Source organism: Corvus cornix, chromosome 8 (genome assembly GCF_000738735.6).
Source record: "Corvus cornix cornix isolate S_Up_H32 chromosome 8, ASM73873v5, whole genome shotgun sequence".
In the NCBI taxonomy this organism is placed as follows: domain Eukaryota; kingdom Metazoa; phylum Chordata; class Aves; order Passeriformes; family Corvidae; genus Corvus; species Corvus cornix.
The window spans coordinates 26,736,939-26,755,236 of NC_046338.1; the positions used below are offsets into that span (position 1 = coordinate 26,736,939).

General features: G+C 43.1%; 1 protein-coding gene across 2 annotated transcripts in view; it reads left to right on the forward strand.

Annotated features, from left to right (window-relative positions):
- The window catches only part of DHX9 (DExH-box helicase 9), a 29,543-nt gene extending 19,299 nt beyond the window's left edge, over positions 1-10,244 (forward strand). For both annotated transcript variants that reach the window (XM_039555627.1, XM_010406375.2), the window contains 8 exons: positions 1,277-1,388; positions 2,009-2,170; positions 2,273-2,400; positions 3,475-3,704; positions 5,900-6,015; positions 7,311-7,511; positions 7,993-8,150; positions 8,954-10,244. In XM_039555627.1, the coding sequence (XP_039411561.1) occupies positions 1,277-1,388; positions 2,009-2,170; positions 2,273-2,400; positions 3,475-3,704; positions 5,900-6,015; positions 7,311-7,511; positions 7,993-8,150; positions 8,954-9,138 (1,292 nt within the window). In that variant the 3' untranslated portion in view covers positions 9,139-10,244. The remainder of the gene's footprint in view (positions 1-1,276; positions 1,389-2,008; positions 2,171-2,272; positions 2,401-3,474; positions 3,705-5,899; positions 6,016-7,310; positions 7,512-7,992; positions 8,151-8,953) is intronic.
- The last annotated feature ends 8,054 nt before the right edge of the window (positions 10,245-18,298 follow it).

Genomic DNA, 18,298 nt, shown 5'->3' on the forward strand with positions numbered 1-18,298 from the left:
CTCGGACTACAAATCTTTTTTTTTTTTTTAATGTGTAAAAACCTTTGGTAGCTTTGAGGATGAATACAGGTGATAATTTTTAGGTAATGGGAGGAGGGAAAAGCAGGTAAAGCCTCAAGGAAGAGAGAGTTTGTGGTGTGCTCTTTTTGATGAAGATGGTTCTGTGATTCGGCAATGGCAATGGAGACTCCACAGCTGGTTGTGACAGGGCTACTTTGATTTTCCTGAGGCAGAAATTAGGTTAGATTCATTAGATAATAGATGGTTTATTAGTGTAATAGGGGGGTGTTGTACAGAAGCAAACTAAAAAGGAATGGAAAATTATGTATGTTATTTACATTCTGATTATTCTAATTGCAGAGGAGGTAGTAAAACCTCCATAAAGCTAAAGTTTGTTTGACCTCAGAAAAAATCAGGTTGGCAACAGTGTAACCAACATTAAACTTAAATATGACTGGGGTTCAATTTAAACACAATTATTAAAACTCTGAATTTCTTATCTAAAGATTTCTGAGATTAGCTGTCTGTGATAATGATTTACCAAAATATGAATATTGATCTAATATTGATATCCAACTGAGACGGACAAAAACTCTCTTAACAGTTTAGAGTTAGAAAGTGTATGTTTTATTTGGCGCCAGGCACCGCGTGGGGTAGCTCCCTAAGACGCAGGGCCCCGATCCAAGCAAACACAAAGCTTTTTATTTACAAAAATTATGAATACAAAATACAAATGTATATTCATAACATTAACACCTCCCATTCTCCGCTTCGTATGGAAATGAGCTTAAATGTCATTAAGCATGCGTAGTGTGTGTGCTCTGAATTGAGTCAGTGGTCTTGAATTGGGTCAGTGATCTTAAGAAGATGAAGTATGCTCATCTTCCTCATTTTGACCTTTTTGCCTTTCTGAACTTTAACAATCCTAATTACTTTAGTGACCTCTAAGTTTCCTCTTGCATGACTTTTGGACGGGTTCCCACCAAGGGAGGAAATTGGTAATTGTCCTTGTTCCCTACATCAACTTATCAAAGTTTCTATTCCTCGTTCTAAGCACAGCTAAGCAAACATACAAATGACAGATCATCAGTTATTTGGTAATCAGTTACTAACTTCTTAAAACCCATTTCAGGTCCAGCTCTCTTAACTATTTTAATTAACTCTAGCTGGGCCAAATTCCTTCCTATTCTAACTAATTTCAACACACCTAGCCTATAACTAAAATCTTTATGTTTCTTCTAAATCTATGTTTCAATAACAAGGGATCTTGTTTCAGAGCTTGATGCCCTGGATACCAATGACGAGTTGACACCTCTTGGAAGAATCCTGGCCAAACTTCCCATTGAACCTCGTCTGGGCAAGATGGTGATCATGGGCTGTATTTTTTAGTAAGCTGAGTGGTCTCAGTGGTCTTGTTCTTTTTTCTCTGAGTTCCTGAGCCTCTTGACATGCGCAAGAGAGAAAAACCAATACATCTAGATGAGCAATAAATGCTGCAGCTGGGAAGAGGTGACTGAATCTTCATGGGAGCAGAGAAGAAATAACTTCCAGTGTAGGCAATAAAGCGGTCATGAAATTCAGTTAACAGCAAGACACCAGTGGAGGCTGAATATTTCTGAATTAAGAGTGGGACTTGAAACACCTACGTGTAACAGTGAGCTAGAGGTGGGAAGATACAGAATTTAACTATGAGATAAGGAGAAAAATCAATCTCCATGTTTTGCTTTAGTAGAAGATCTGTTCTTTGTCACTGTGATGGCTGTTGGGTCCTGTGATTACTGTAGGGTCCTTTTCACCAGAAAAGGTGGTGTATGGATGGAGGGGAGGGCAGATAGGGCTAATTTAATATCCACTTCCAGGAAAGTGTTTCAGTGAAGACCTCTAGCAGATAAAGGCCAAATTCCTAAGGTGTCTAGCAGAGAAGTTTTCCCTGGTATCTGCAGCCTGCAGCAGGTGCTAGCAGCACTAACTCTTGAGTGATTCTGATCCCTTCTGTGGTTCCTTTTAGTGTGGGAGATGCTGTTTGTACCATCTCTGCAGCTACCTGTTTCCCTGAACCTTTCATCAATGAAGGCAAACGCCTGGGTTATGTCCATAGGAATTTTGCTGGGACCAGGTATTCAGATCATGTAGCTTTGCTCTCTGTCTTCCAAGCCTGGGATGATGCAAGGTACGTTGTCTGGCACAGCAAGTGATGGGAAGTTACAGGTAACACAGGGTGAGCTTTTCCTTTCCTTGGTCAGGCTTCTAATTTCCTCTGTTTGTTTTTCAGAATGGGTGGTGAAGAAGCAGAGAAAAGATTTTGTGAACACAAAAGACTCAGCATGGCCACTCTTAGAATGACTTGGGAAGCAAAAGTCCAGCTGAAAGACATACTTATTAGTTCTGGCTTTCCTGAAGGTGATTCTGATTAAATTCAGTAATTTAATTACTGCATTTTTCATTCTGAGATGATAAATAAATGACCAGGATAATCTGTGTTGAGCACCCAAGCACAGGGGGAGTATAGTGGATTTGCCATAGCACTACTCTCTTTTTACAGCTGCGTTCAGGTGGAATTTTAGTGTTCTCTCCTGAAGTTGTGATGGCTGTGCTGCAACACGGAGATTTTGGAGGCTGAGGTTAGAGCTGCAGGATTAAAAATCTATAAAACAGTTGTCCTTATAATGTTACCTCCCTGACTTTCCTTCTCCTTCACTTGTTGCATCTCCAAAATGTGCTGTGCTGTGCTTTTTCCCTTCTTTCCATAGGCCTTAGTCAGGAGCCTGTGTAATCTGAAATTTTCTGTTCTGTGGCTTCCTGGGTTTGTGCTGCAGGAGGGATGTGCAGCAGTGTGCCAAATTATTCCATTTTCTGGAGACAAAATTCTTAAACTAGACCAGGTTCTGAATTTGCCTAATGTTGCTGAAGAGATCAGTGAAATGGCATTGTCTGCCTGGATTTAGCAGATGTTTATCTCCCCTCCTTTTCTTTTATTTTTTTCCTTTAAATTCCTTTAATTTTTTTTCTCCTCATGCTGTTAGGATCAGTGCTGCATTTATCCGTAACTTTCTTTCTGGGCAAGATGACCTGAAAACAAGCCACCAGAGACTCTGGGGAGGTCTGTAACAAATGAACTAATTAAAACATCCATTCCAACTTCCCCCAAAAGATCTGTCTCCAAAACAAATGACAGCACATTCTGGGAAAACCCATCTCTCCTTGTTTTTGAAGAGTTTGGAAGAGAAAAGTACCTCTTTGTAGTAGTATTTTTCAGCTTTTCAAACTCCATTAAGAAATTAAAGATTGAATGTAGAACTTAAATGCTCTGAGTGCAGAGGTCATTGGAGATCACATATAATGGTTGATTCAATCAGAAAAGATTGAATCCAGGATCCTAAACAGCTTTGCATTGATCCGGGATCCTAAATAGCTGTGTGTGCTCCTCCTACATGTCCCATGGATTTGAGTCACTCTTCTGTTCTCTGCCAACAGAATGTTTGATGACTCAACCGTTTAATAACACTGGCCCTGATAACAACCTGGATGTTGTAATCTCCCTGCTGGCTTTTGGGGTCTACCCCAACATCTGCTACCACAAGGAGAAGAGGAAAATTCTTACCACTGAGGGGCACAATGCTCTCATCCACAAGTCATCTGTCAACTGCCCTTTCAGCAGCCAGGACATCAAGTATCCATCGCCCTTCTTTGTTTTTGGAGAGAAGGTAGAGACTTTGGGTTTGTTCTTGATCATGTGCTGCCAAATGGTTCAAGAGGCTCTTTTTGGTAAAGAAGTCATAAGAAAAAAACCTGACTGCAATATTTAGCTTTTTTAGTGGGGGGTGTTGGGGGGTGTTGTTTGTTGGTTGGTTTTCTTTCCAAAAAGTGAATGTTATGTGGTCCTGGTGTCACTCAGCCTCCTAGTAACTTCCAGTCAAACACTTTCAGTAGAAGTACACAGAAAGTTCCTGTGAGTTTTGTTACAACAGCCAGGTCATAGAGAAAGATTTAAATCATTATCTTCTTTAAGAGTTTGTTTTAGGAGCTCTTCCATACTAATTAGGCACCAGAGAATTTTTACCCTTATCACTTCTGCTACTTATGAATCCAGGGAGAAAACAGGAACATGGAATATGGCAGTGTCATCTCCTGAGGATAATTCCCATTTCCCAAGCATCACGCAAAAGGTCTCCATGACCTTTTCCTCCATCCCACAAATTCAGTGTATGTTCTGTGCATGTCCATTGCAACCCCTGTTGTGGGAGCTTGGGGGTTCAGTCTGGACCGGGCATAGACGGGGACGGAGACGAGAGATCTCTGAAGTCAGATCTTGGAACATGCGGTTTATTGCAAAGGGCGTGGGTATAGGGGCACTGCTTAGAGCTGCCAGACTCAGCTCGGAGCAGGCCCAGGAGAGCAAGAGAGTAAGCGGGTAAGTAAAGAGAGAGAGAGAGCGAGAGGAATGAGAGTGAAGAAGAAGTGAGAGAGAGTGTAGTAAGAGTGTGAGTAAGAGTAAGAGTGTCTGAAGTCCTGGTTACAATACAATAAATCATCTTCTGTACTGAATATTCTAATTGTCACTAACCAATCTAATACAAGATACAAATCCTATAGCATTTACATACAGCCTATAAGAGTTCTTATATTACCATAGAGTGTTACATCTTAACTTCTAAAAACTACTCTTTGGACCCCTTCTGCTGAGCTAGTAGGGTCTGCTCTGACCCTTGGACCTGCTTGCAAGCAGAGGGTATTGTTCAATCAAGAGGGGATTACCTTCAGTCGGCCATACCACTGTTTTCCAGTTGTTCAGTAACTAAGACTTGGTATTTCAAAAATGGCTTTCATTTCGATGTCGCTTATAGTTTTCATATTCCCAAAATCTTTTGTCAGGCAATCATATTTATAAGGCTTTCCTGTTTCATCTTCCCCAACACCCTGTGAGCTCTCCTGTGCTCCATTGATGGCTATCATGAATTCAGCTACTCCTGCTCAAGGAGCAAAGGAAGGCAATGCTCTTGTGTTTGGTAATAACCAGAATTTTAAATCCTTTGGGTACAGGGATCTCGTCTTGACAGTCTGGATTCCCAGTTCATAGCTCAGAGCTGTGGTGAGGCTTTGCTTCTTCTTCACCTTTTGTATCAGGATCCCAGGAGGGTCAGACCTTTGATCCACCTTCACCGTCTCTCTCAAGTGAGATCCCCTAAATCCAACAAAAGACTTTTGAGCTCAAAAAGTTTTGCTTTATTAAACCAAAATACACACAGCAAGAGGAGAGTGAATAAGATGGTGGTTTAAGAGTATCTTAGACAGCACTTGGGTGAGGCTGGGATGCAGGAAGGATTTGTGTGCAGCTCTGTCCCTGCCCTCCCTCTTCTGTTCCTCTTTAAACTGAGGGGCAGGAGCCATGTAGCAGTGCTGTTATTTCCGGCTTGATGTTGTCCAAGTTCTCATTTCAAGTTCAAGCTCAAGCTCAGTGTAACATGACACAGCGCTGACTGCGCGGACATCTGGCAACTTCCACACTTGCATGAGTAGGACCCCACTAAAGCTTTTCATCACAGCCCCAGTAATTGAAAGGTGGGAGGAAAATTCAGATGTGCCCTGGTCACTTTTAGGCTGGCAAAGCATGAGGTGTCTCTTGCAAAAGCTGCATAACTGCAGACATGGAAAATGAATGTTTGAAAATGGAAGATAGTTTTTGTTGAGGTTTTACACCAGCCAGTGCTGAACCCCTGTAAACCTCTGCCTGGCATTCAATTTTGTATGTGCACATGCTGTTGTAATTTCCTAACTTTATGCCTAGCCTTGTTGTGTGTTGTTAGGGTTTTTTTTACAAAATTCTCTGGTTTCAGTGTCCAAAGGAAGGTGTAGAGCTCTGTTTTCCATTTCAAGAGTCATTTCCTTCTTTCCCCTGCAGATTCGAACACGAGCCATCTCTGCCAAAACCATGACCTTAGTGAGCCCACTGCAGCTGCTTCTCTTTGCTTCCAAAAAAGTCCTGTCAGATGGGGAGCTCATTCTGGTGGATGACTGGTATGGATCTCCTTGGTGCTCAGAATCACAGAATCATGGAGTGGTTTGGGTTGGGACCTCAAAGCTCATCCAGTTCTCACCCCTTGACTGAAGTGCAGCTAACAGACCAAATCTTTATAGAACAGGGACCCCAGAGCAAGCCATGAGCCACAGGTGTGTTGGGAAGGCATCATCTTTGTTTCCTGTGAGGAAGGGATGGGTTAATTTGAGTCCTGTTTCATGCATATTATCTGCTTAAACTGAAAACAGGACAAGGTAGTTTCCATAAAAACTGCTGTTTTTTTCTTCTTTAACTGAAAGGTAAAAGGTACTATGTGTTTTGGACCTCCTCAGACAAAGGCTTAAGAAACCTTGTTTTCAAAGCTCAGAAACACAGCTTGAGGAGAGAAATGCCTCTGGCAGTGTAAATTTTATGGCCATCACCAAATACCATCTGGATGGTTGGGTTTTTTTGTTTTTTTTTTTTCTTTTACCCCCTAGTTAGTAAAACAGAGGCCAAGAATTCCTTAAGCTTAATTTGCTAACAGTTTGAGGGTTGGACCTTTCAAAATCTTGGAGCATCATGTTTTCAGTTTACTTTGTATTTTTGTATCTTGCTGTTTTGATGCAAGAGGTTACATGTTGAATTTATCTGAGTATAGAATAACAGAATCACAGAATGGTTTGGGTTGGAAAGAACTTTAAAGCTCATCTCAGGTGAGATGGTCTACCTTCCAGTAGACCAGGTTGTTCCAAACCCTGTTCAACCTGGCCTTGGACACTCCCAGGGATGGGGCAGCCACAGCTGCTCTGGGCGACGTGTGCCAGGCCCTCACCACCCTCACAGGCAAGAGTTTCTTCCCAATATCTAAATCCAAAATCTAATCCTGTCCTCCATCAGTTTAAAACAATTCCCCCTTCTCCTATCACTATCTGCCCGTATCTCCTTTTTGAAAGCCCTCTTTAGGCGCTGGAAGGGGCTCTAAGGCCTCCCTGGAGCCTTCCCTTCTCCAGGCTGAACACCCCCAGCTCTCCCAGCCTGTCTCCAGAGCAGAGGGATTTCAGCCCTCAGAGCATCTTCACGGCCCTTTGTTAAATTTCAAAAATCAAATTTTGCCAGAAGAATAGTTAAGTTTTAACTATGCCGAATTTTCAAATTTGCCTCCTGAATTTCTCACCCCTTCAGTGACAAATTAGAACCTCAGAGATGAGAATGCAGGTTTCTGGCTCAAGGAAAAGCCACTCTGCAGAACCTCTTCCTTCCCAGGTGCTCCCCTGGAAGTCATGGCAGCTCTAACACCCTCTTTGTGCTGCAGGATCAAGCTGAAGATGCCGCACGCAGCAGCCGCCTGCATCACTGCTCTGCGTGCTGCCATGGAAGCCCTTGTGGTGGAAGTGACCAAAGATCCTGGGATCATCCGGCAGCTGGACCCCACGCACGAGCGGATGCTGAACGTGATCCGGCAGCTGTCCCGGCCGGCGGCCGCAGGGATGGCACTCACGGCCGCCAGCACCAGGTGAGAGCCGGAGCTCAGAGGTGAGGATGGGGACTTCAGGCTTTGGTTTCAGTGCCATGCTCTGAGCATGCATGAAATGCTTGCACTCAAAGCCTCATGCAGAGACATCACTGCCTGTTTCCGCAACAAGAACACACAGCTCTCAGGAACAAAAGCTGTCATTCCCTCATCCAAAGCACAAAACACAAATTATCTTTTAAAGAAAAGATAATCCATATTTATTTTGGGCAAACCTTTTCCTGGAAAGAAAACACATGTCTGGCTGGGCTTGCACCGCTCTGTTTCCCCTTGTTTCCACGCCTTGCTTCTGAAGCAAAGGAAACTTTTCTGAAGTGGAAAAAGTGCAAAAGTGCAACTGTAGTTCAACTATTGTATTCTGTTCACAGAAAATTGAGGTGGCTTATCTGAGGATTGTGGCAGTTCCCATCTTTAAGAGATGGAATTTGTAAGATTGCCTCAAGTGTATGATGTTCTTTGCCAGGTTTGGGGATGGCCCCCGCCCGCCCAAGATGGCTCGTTATGACAACGGTGGTGGCCTCCGAGGCTGGGGAGGTTACACGCGCAGCTCTGGCCACAGGAGCAGAGGCTACGGTGGCTATGGCTACTCCAGCTGGCAGTCGGCGGGAAAAGGATACCCAGGTAGTGCTGGGGGAGGCTACAGAAGTGAGGGTGGCTACCGAGGAGGAGGAGTAGGAGGATACCGAGGAACAGGCAGGGGCTACCGAGGAGGCTACAGGGACGCGGGCAGGGGCGGGTGGTAGTGATGGCAGTTCAGTGAAGTCTTTCCACTTCAACAAAAGTGCGTTTCCTTCCCAAATTCTTTTCTTCCTCTTCCCAGTTTGTTTATCTTTCTTGGTTCCTTAGTACAAGTACAGCTCTGTAATATATCATGCCCTTAGGGAATCTCCTGCAAGTTGTATGATTTTATTCTTAATAAAGAATTTGTTTCTAAAGACTTACATGCTGTACCTTTGATTCTGTGTTTGGGTTTGAATTTTGAAGGCTTCTGTTGCTAATTGTGAGTGCTGGCTGCCTGATGCTCACAGAAGTATATTGACACACAGGGGATAAAAACTCTTCCAGTCCTGTTTCATTCCCAAGCCTGACAAGAGTAACCTCCCCCACCTCCCCACTAATGCCACTGCAGAACCAGTAATTGTGCTTACTGGGATGTGGGAGAGTGGTGGTTGCAAAGGAAGTCCAGCATTTTTTGTATTCTCATGAAGAGTTCTTAAAAACTAGGGAAGGGTGAAGCACTACTTCTTTAATCCAGCTCTGAATTAAAGAGTATCGATATTAATCTCCAAATTTAATTTTACTGTGGAGCTGCAGTAACACACTTCCTTCTGCTGATGCAGACTTTTCTGTAGGTTGAAGAACGAATGAATGAAGCATTGTCACTCCATGCCACCGTTACCAAAACAATTATTTTTCTTTTCCAGTTTGGGCCCAGGAACAACCTATGGGAGAGTCAGCAGGGATGGACATTGGAAGATGTGCTATAGCATTAGCCACCTTCCCTTTGCACATCTGTAGTCTCTTCATCCAGACAAAACCAGCTCTCCTTGGCTTGCCCCTCACACATGGTGTTCTCAGTGATGTTACTAGCACCAAACTGGAAGCATGAAGCAGAAGTCCAGTGGTTTTAAAGATAACTATACTTAATTTTAGTATCAAACGCACAAATCTGGAGTATGATCTAATATCTGTTAAAGCTTTCTAATTTCCTCTGACTGTTATGGGTCAGAATTTAAACAGGAGGCAAGAGATGGGTGCAAGGTGAGGAAGTAGAATAGGATACCCTGGATTATCAAGTATATGTACAATATTCTATGATATTAGGGGAAAATGGTTCTACTAGCATATTTGATGTTATGTCCTAGCTAAAGAAATTCCTTTTTTAGAGTACAGTTGATCTTTCTCTGGTCTATTTACAGAATTGTTTCTAATTTGTAATTGTAAAGCTATTATTTACTATTGCTGGGAAAAAAGATTTTAAAATGTTGCCATTAATACGCTACTGGTTGTTCTGGGAGGTCTCGCTGATTCTGGTACTGATGCAGTGATGAATTTTGTAGCTCCTCAAGACATCTGCGCCTCTTGGGTACAGTTCAACACCACAGCCCTGTTCATTCACATAAAGATCTAATTTGAGTGCTCCTCGGGGTGTCCTGTGCAAGGCCAGGAATTTGGCTTGGTGATCCTTCCAGCTCAGGATACCCTATTATACTAATTTCATGTTGCTTTTAAGAACTGGTAAAAAAGTTAATAAGCTCTTAAGGGAACACCCAGGTGTTAAAAAAAGTGAAAGTGTGTCTGGGAGCTCAGCCGCAGGTTGTGGAGGGAGAAGGATCCATGGACTTTTTAGCATCTACAAATCACAACTGATGGTTTTATTTATGTGCTTAGTGCTTTACATATTAAGGAGTGTCAAGCATGAAAGTCCTGCTAATAACATTCAGTCTGGTTTTTAATATCTAATCCATCATGGCCAGTTAAGTGGGGAAGCAATAATCCTTGCCTGCACTTGATGAATAGCACAGTCTAAACAAGGACTGACATGCTAGTGAGGAGCTTAAACAGCTGGGATACAGAAAACCAAAAATTAACTTGAAATGACATGTACATTCTCCCAGTAAAAACGAAGCCTGCAGTGAGTTTTCTGTGCCAGTGCATGGATCTGTGCTTTGCTTCAAAAAGCCAGAGTGCCAGAGCACTCATGGCTCTTGTGCGGCATATTGAATTACTGAAATTCAAGAAGAAAAACTACCTGAGCCACGGTGTCACTGACTGCTCTCTGTATATCACATATATCAAATATTTTTGGCTTTTGATATCACAGAGTTCTCATAAGAGAATTTGGAAACAGTCATGATTTCTTCTGGTTTTCCAGTTCCAAGTGGAAAAGGAGAAAAGTAATATTACCAATAGCCTCAAAACCATAATATGAAGGGTGTAGGTACAAAAATGCTGTTAGTGAGGATCTTCTTGTTATTTTTCTAAGTCCGTGAGAGACTTTTCTCTCTCACAGAAGAGGTAGCAGGGAATGTAAACAACCAAGCCACCTGCAACCTTGGAAAGTCTTGTTTATGGTATAGTAGAAAATATTTTGATAATGGATGTTTTAGGATTTTGGCCAATCACCCCCAAGGGGTGGCTGCTCCTTTGTCCAATTAGACTATGAAGAAAAAAGTCTATAAAAGAGTTTGTAAAATAATTAAATAAATCAATCTTGCTGCACAATTCCTGCCTGCTGGATCTTCTCCTCCTCCTCCTCCCTATGGCTGCGGGACACGGTGATATACCGTAGGAACCAGTAATATTTGGTGCTGCCCGACGTGATTCTGCACTCTCTGACGTGTCCTGCTACTGCGAGCCAAGCCGAATTCCTCTAGAGGTACGCTGTTCCCCTTCCCCCCCGGGACCAGGAGGTCCGACAGAACTGAGAAATGGCGAACAGCGGCTCACAGAACGACGCTGTTGTACTGGTCTGGAAGGGTGTGTTTAGCATATTGCGCACCTCCATTCCTGAAAACTCAGTTCGGGAATTATTAGACTGGGCTACTTTAAAAGGGATTTCCATGGACAGAGATACTGCCCTGGACTTTTCCTTATGGCAGGAGCTCGGATGCCCTGTCCGACACGAGCTCCCGACAGAGGAGCTGGCAGCGTTAGAATTATACAAAACCTGGTGGTCATTATTTATTCTGCTGACAGCCCATGACTGTGATAGCAGGGCTGGATCGCCTATCTTGGTGATGAGTGACGGAGGAATGTCCGAGGGGGGCCCTGCTGACTGGGCTTCTGGGGCAAGTGATGGTGGATTCGGAATAACCCCCCCGGCTCCACAGGCAGAGCCTGCGTCGCCTCACCCTGCACAGTCTCAGGACTCCGCAGCCCCCAGGGACCCCGCGCCGCCAGAGGCGGGGGGGTCAGGGCAGAGGCAGGGTGCACAGCCTGCCTTGCCGTTTGGCTGGACGGCGGCCACGCCTTATCCAGGGCCACAGATCAGCGGCTTAGCAACTTGGACGCCCAGAGAGCCTCCTAGTTCGATTCCGTATGCACCTGGATCTAACTTAGCGGGCGTTGCACCGGGCGTGCCCCCCCCCCCCCCGGGACTGCCTGGCTATGGCCCGCTGCCCTCCCTGGCGCTGGACTGTTCTGTGCAGTCGCAGAACCGAGCCATGGACCTTTTTTATGCAGCATCTGCCCAGCCATAAATTACTGCAGCTGGCAAAATCGACCGTACTTTCCTTGCGGCCAAGAAATAGCCGAGTGCCGGTGCAAGGACCCACCGTCTTTACGGATGGTTCAGGGAAAACTGGGAAAGCCATTGTTACCTGGAAGGAGGGATCGGAATGGCAGGTGCTGAAGGAACACGAGTCAGGCTCTGCTCAGTTAGTTGAATTAAGGGCTGTTACCATGGCTTTTCAGCGATTCTCACAGGAACCTTTGAATTTGGTTACTGACTCTGCTTATGTAGCAGATATCACCCAATGCTTAGACTGTTCACTTCTAAAGGAGGTGAACAATGCGGCTCTGTTTTCGCTGTTGCAAACCTTGTGGTCTGCAATTCAGGCTCGAGTGCATCCGTATTACATTCTGCACATTCGAAGCCACACCAATTTACCAGGTTTTCTAACAGAAGGCAATGCCAGGGCTGACATGCTGGCCAACCCTGCGTGGGTAGGGCCTCAGCCTGACAAAATTGCACAAGCCAAGGCATTGCACGGTTTCTTCCATCAAAGTGCACATACCCTGCAGAAGCAGTTCCATTTAACGCCAACTGAAGCACGTGACATTGTCAGCGCTTGTGCTGACTGTCACGAATTCGCTGCGCCTTTGCCAGCGGGGGTAAACCCCAGAGGGCTAAAAGCCTTGCAGATTTGGCAAACGGATGTAACTCACATCCCTGAATTTGGTCGGCTGAAATATGTGCACGTGTCTGTTGACACTTTCTCCTCGGCTATGTGGGCTACTGCTCACACTGGAGAGAAGGGCCGTGATGTCATTGCCCATTGGAAATTGGCTTTCTCAGTCCTGGGCGTGCCAGCTTCTGTGAAAACCGATAATGGTCCTGCCTACGCCTCGGAGAAAACGCGGCAGTTCTTACACCTATGGGGTGTAGACCATACCTTTGGTATCCCCCATTCTCCTACTGGCCAAGCCATTGTCGAACGCGCTCATGGTACCTTGAAGCGTGTTTTGGACAAACAGAAAAGGGGAATGCATGGAGAAACCCCACAGAGCCGACTAGCAAAATCTTTGTATACAATTAATCACCTTACAGTACCACAAAATTCAAATAATCCTGTTATTCTGAATCATTTTCTCTCATTGCAGTCTGCAGGCGACATACAACTGCCCCGGGCAAAAGTCTGGGTATGGAATTTACTCACTAACCAGTGGGAAGGCCCTCATGAGCTTATCGTTTGGGGTCGTGGGTATGCTTGCGTTTCCACAGATACTGGGGTACGGTGGCTACCTGCAAAATGTGTTCGCCCTGACCTACGGCAGCAGAGGCAGAACAGGCAACCTCCAAATGATGACCAGAACGCCAACCATCCAAATGGTGACCAGAATATAGATCATCAGCCTAATGACTCTTCTGATGATGACCAGGATGTCAACCATCAGGCAGATGGTCCTTCTACAAGCAGAGACTGGGATGGTCCTTCTACAAGCAGAGACTGAATTTTAAATTTCTTGTTATGGAGTCAGATAGTTAAAGCCTTAAGGACATATTTAGAATTAATAACTGATGTAGATTTCTATTTAGGATTAATAGTAGGGTTGTTATCTTATAAAACAAAAAGGGGGAATTGTAGGTACAAAAATGCTGTTAGTGAGGATCTTCTTGTTATTTTTCTAAGTCCGTGAGAGACTTTTCTCTCTCACAGAAGAGGTAGCAGGGAATGTAAACAACCAAGCCACCTGCAACCTTGGAAAGTCTTGTTTATGGTATAGTAGAAAATATTTTGATAATGGATGTTTTAGGATTTTGGCCAATCACCCCCAAGGGGTGGCTGCTCCTTTGTCCAATTAGACTATGAAGAAAAAAGTCTATAAAAGAGTTTGTAAAATAATTAAATAAATCAATCTTGCTGCACAATTCCTGCCTGCTGGATCTTCTCCTCCTCCTCCTCCCTATGGCTGCGGGACACGGTGATATACCGTAGGAACCAGGCCCGCGGTAATAGAAGGGTAACACTTGACAGTGATGTGAATTTTTATCTTGCAAATTAGCATTGCAATTCGCTAACTGATCTCTTTTTTCTGCCTCCAAATCAAGAGTGAGGAGTGCCAGCCAAAGGAAAGCTAATGTCACAGGTACAACTTCACCAAGGTGAGTGACTTCGCATGAAAGATCATGAGGCTTTATTTATGTCTGAAAGCCAAAGTTTGAGATGACCCCTCTAAATCTGGAACTGGTCTGCTCACTTGGAGCTTTGATGTGAAGAGATCTGGAAATTGCTGCCTGGAAGCAGTTTGTCAGTTCAAACATTGTCTGTCATAAATGTCTTATTTGAAATAGATTTGTCACTGAATTCCTGTTCTCTGTATTCCAGCAGCACAGTATTTTTTGCCTAGGTAATAGCTAACAAACTTTCCTCTGCTGTTTATTTTCTCACTGAAAGTTTTTAATCCCATTAAAAGCCCTGGGGAACTTAACAGTTCTCTATCATTTGCTGAGAACCATTAATCAGGACTGTGTTGAGCTACAGTTCATAAAGGTAAATTAGAAGAGAACGTAATACTAAGGCCCAATAATAATGTGTTTAGTTAACAGGGATAAGTTTACAGCCTCATATTCCCCTGGGAAAATGACCTCATGGTCTGCACTGTACCACTTACTAAAGCCACATTCAAATTACGTTGCTTTAATGGAGGGTCTGTAGGAAAATCTTTCACCTCACAGGGAAGAGTTGAGCAATTACAGAAAAAGGCAAAGGTAAAGCTTCCAATTTAAGAGCGGTCTATAAATCTGCCCCGCCCTGTTTCCTGCAGTCAGTTCCTTTTGCAGAGAGGTTTTAGATACCAGGACTGTATTACAGAATTTCAAGTTTTCCTCCTGCCATCTGCAAAGAGATGTTCAGAAAGACTATACTGAAATATACATGAAGAACTGGGTTTTTTTCCATAACTACTGGTTTCACACACATCTCAACTCCAGACCTATAGTCAATGCCTGATGTGTATTTCCTCACTTTTCCTCATACCTTCTACTAAAGGAATTAATAGCCACCTGGGTGTTTTGGGACAAAGGGGAGTAAGAGTTGTCTCAGTTGCATATCAGTGCACTTTCCAAAGGAGGCAAGTACAAGAAAATCTCCATTATGGTGAGCAGAAAGAATAATAATATCAATATATAAAGTCATGTGGCTCTGTTGCTATCATGGTGGCCCAAAATTCCTACCTATGGACGGAGAACAGAAAGCCAAAGGTCCAGTCATAAACCATAGAATCACGGAGTGGTTTGGGTTGGAAGGGACCTTAAAGATCATTCCATTTCACCCCCCTGCCATGGGCATGGACACCTTCCATGACCAGGTTGCTGAAAGCCCTGTCCAACCTGGCCTTGCGATGTCCTACCTAGCCCTACCAGTCCTGAAAAAAACTGTGGTAGGTAGTACCCAGGAGTTTAGGAAGGATTCCAAGGAGGAAGGAAAACTACCTCAAGTGTTGGTTGTTTGGTTTGGGGGATTTCGTTTGTTTGTTTGTTTTGATGATGTTGCTTGTTGTAAAGCATCTTAGAAGGTATACATCTCTCAGTGTATAATTCTAGCAGAACAACCACTTCAGTTGTTACTCATTTTGTGCTCAGCTGCTCAGTTGTTTGACAAATAGATAGGACCAAAATTCTTTGAAGGAGTTTGAGTATCATATAACCCAGATCACCATTTCATGGTGGGTTTATTGAGGGGTTAATTCTATGCTTTCCTACACAGGGACTTTGCCTCATTCCATGCACTGGTAAGTGACCTTCCTGAAGAATTTTTCTACTTCTGTTTTCTGCTTGTCCTCTACTTTTCACCCCTTTGCTCTGCAGTCCTGAGGTGTTCTGGGATTTGGTAGAAAGAAAGTATTTGAGTATTACTGTATCCCCCAGCCGTAGGAAGGAGAGGAGAGAGATCCAGCAGGCAGGAATTGTGCAGCAAGATTGATTTATTTATTTATTTTACAAATGCTTTTATAGACTTTTTTCTTCATAGTCTAAAAGGATCAGCCGCCCCCCTGGGCTGGGGTGATTGGCTAGAATTCTAAAACATCCATTGTCAAAATATTTTTCTACCTTACCATAAACAAGGCTTTGCAAGGTTGCAGGTATTCATAGTTTATAGAACTCTACTACTATCTTCGTGAGAGTGAAAAGTATTTCACAGGCTTAGAAAGAAGCAAGAAAAATTCTTGCTAACAGCATTTTTGTATCCACATTTGAGGAGTTCGGATGATTCAAAATCTGCACGGTGGGAACTGTGCAGACATGTACAGGCATGGCCTGCTGGATGGTCTCAGAGCAGAAAACTTCTGTGAGAAACTCCCAGTGATGTCATGTTTTCCAAGGCACCATTATAAACTTGAATTTTTTTTAAATCTTGGAATGACTCAGAAATCTGGCACTGTCTGAATTATAAGCTTGGCTGGTATGGGATGAGCATCTCCAGTGGGTGGGAAGGTAGGCTTTGACATTAGGAGTTCTACTAGTCCAGCTGAAGATGAATTTAAGGCACCAAGGTGAAAAAAAGAATCCATAAATACCAAGTGCTGGATCAGAGCTCAGAAGTCTCAGGCCAACTAATGGTCAGGGATATAAAAGTTATGACTAAACCACAGTATGTTATCTAGTACAAGGACATATTGTGGTAAAAAGCAAAAAACCCTTTATTACACTGTGCCAGCCACTAAATAGAGTATTTTTCCCAATATATTTCTGCCCCACAACCCCTCTTAAAATATAAAGTGCTTCTGGTACATACTCAAGTCATAATTAAGGAATTGATATACTCATTTATATGAGAGATTTTTCTCCTTGATACTGTCACATTCCCCATGTAATTCCCAACAGATTTAATCCAATTTCCCAATAATTGTTCATCGTTTATATTTCGTTCGCAATATGCAAGTCACCTCCGTGTTATCCCATGGATATGCAGGCAAGGAAAACTGCAGTTTCAGAGTACTTACCAACTACTAAATAACCTGGAAAACAAGGCCCAGGCTATTCAACCAGAACAATCTTCTTTTCCCATGGAACAATTTTTACCTTAATCCTTATCTCTAAAATCATGGCAAAAGCACCCTTCTCACTATAAGTGGTAGAATGATACATTTTACTTTCATCTGAAAACTACTCAGAGATGATGCTGGAATTGTTAATTATATGTAGTATTGGATTGAATGTAAGATTTATTTATGGAAAATAAGTGAGGATGCTAGTAAACCAGTGGAGCTTCAGTGGGTACCATGCAGGCTCTGTGTTAAACAAAGCAGACATCTGATTAAAAATATGCAATTTTTTTATAGATCTGGGTACTTGCTAGCAAAAAGTCAGTTTTGAAGCATGACAAGTGTCAAATGTACCTTGGAATTTTTTTTTTTTCTTCCTATTTTTCCCTTAAATTTTCAGGTAGCTGATGACTCAGAAGGATTACCAGAGACATAGTTCCTCCACATCTTTAGCAGTTCAGAGACCCTGACTAGGTCACTTTTTCCTGTATTTATCATCTTCTCCAGCTGCCAGTTCTTCCTTAACATTACTTTGATAATTAATCTGCTCCAAACACAAGATCTTATATGTTTCCAGATTTTTTTTAACATGGGACCCGCTGCAGCGGAGTTCCTCAACCTGAGCTGACTATTTCAAATTCCATTGCCATCTCAGCCCCCCCCAATAATGTCACTGAAGAATGCAAAGGGTATCATGGATATCATTGCATTGTGGTAAGGGGATGCAACAACCATAGAGAGCAGGAAAAAGTTGTATTTTTTTTTAACTGACATATAAAAGCTTGCAAATAATTTTTCTAATATGGAAAGACTGCAAAAAAATATAATGAGATGAGATAAAATCCTGGCATAATTATCATTCATGGGGGAAAGGGAAGAGAAGAAGCATTCCAGGACAGTAAAACTTATCTGTTCTACTACAGAACACAGTCTGCAGTTGCACACAAAATAAGCAAAACTCCAATAAAGAGAAGAATTTGAGATCCAGTCGCATTATTGGCTGTTCCAAGGCATCTCCTGAATACGCCGCTGCAGAGATAAAGCTGAAGGAAGTGAGAACATGTAAACACTCTGCAAAGACCGCTGTGAAAGCAGAAGGAAAGACCTACTAAACTCATAATACAAAAATTAAGCACAGCAATGGAAACTGCCTGGTTTTGTTCTTAGGAGAAGCCAAATGAGAAGTTTTCTAGTACATTCCTGAATGTGAGACAACTTTAGACCTTTAGATATTTATAATCTCCTGGAATGCCCTCATGCCTATAAATGAAGAAGCCCAAAAGCCCTGGGCCTTGCATGGAATTATGCAGAAAAGGCAGAATGTGTCTTTTCAGACAAAAGTTTTCAAGTGTTACAGGTCTTGAGACCCATCTCAAGTAGAATAACCAGTCTCCCACTAAATAGAACAAACCCAAATTAATGAACTAAATTTTGCTAATTCTCTAGTTTGTAATGTGAATCTCACAAAGCCAGGAGAGAGCTTTGAACCACTGGCTCTCATGCAAACCACGCACACACCCAAGCTGCTTGGATCACTGGGAGAGCAGATGAGCAGTAGT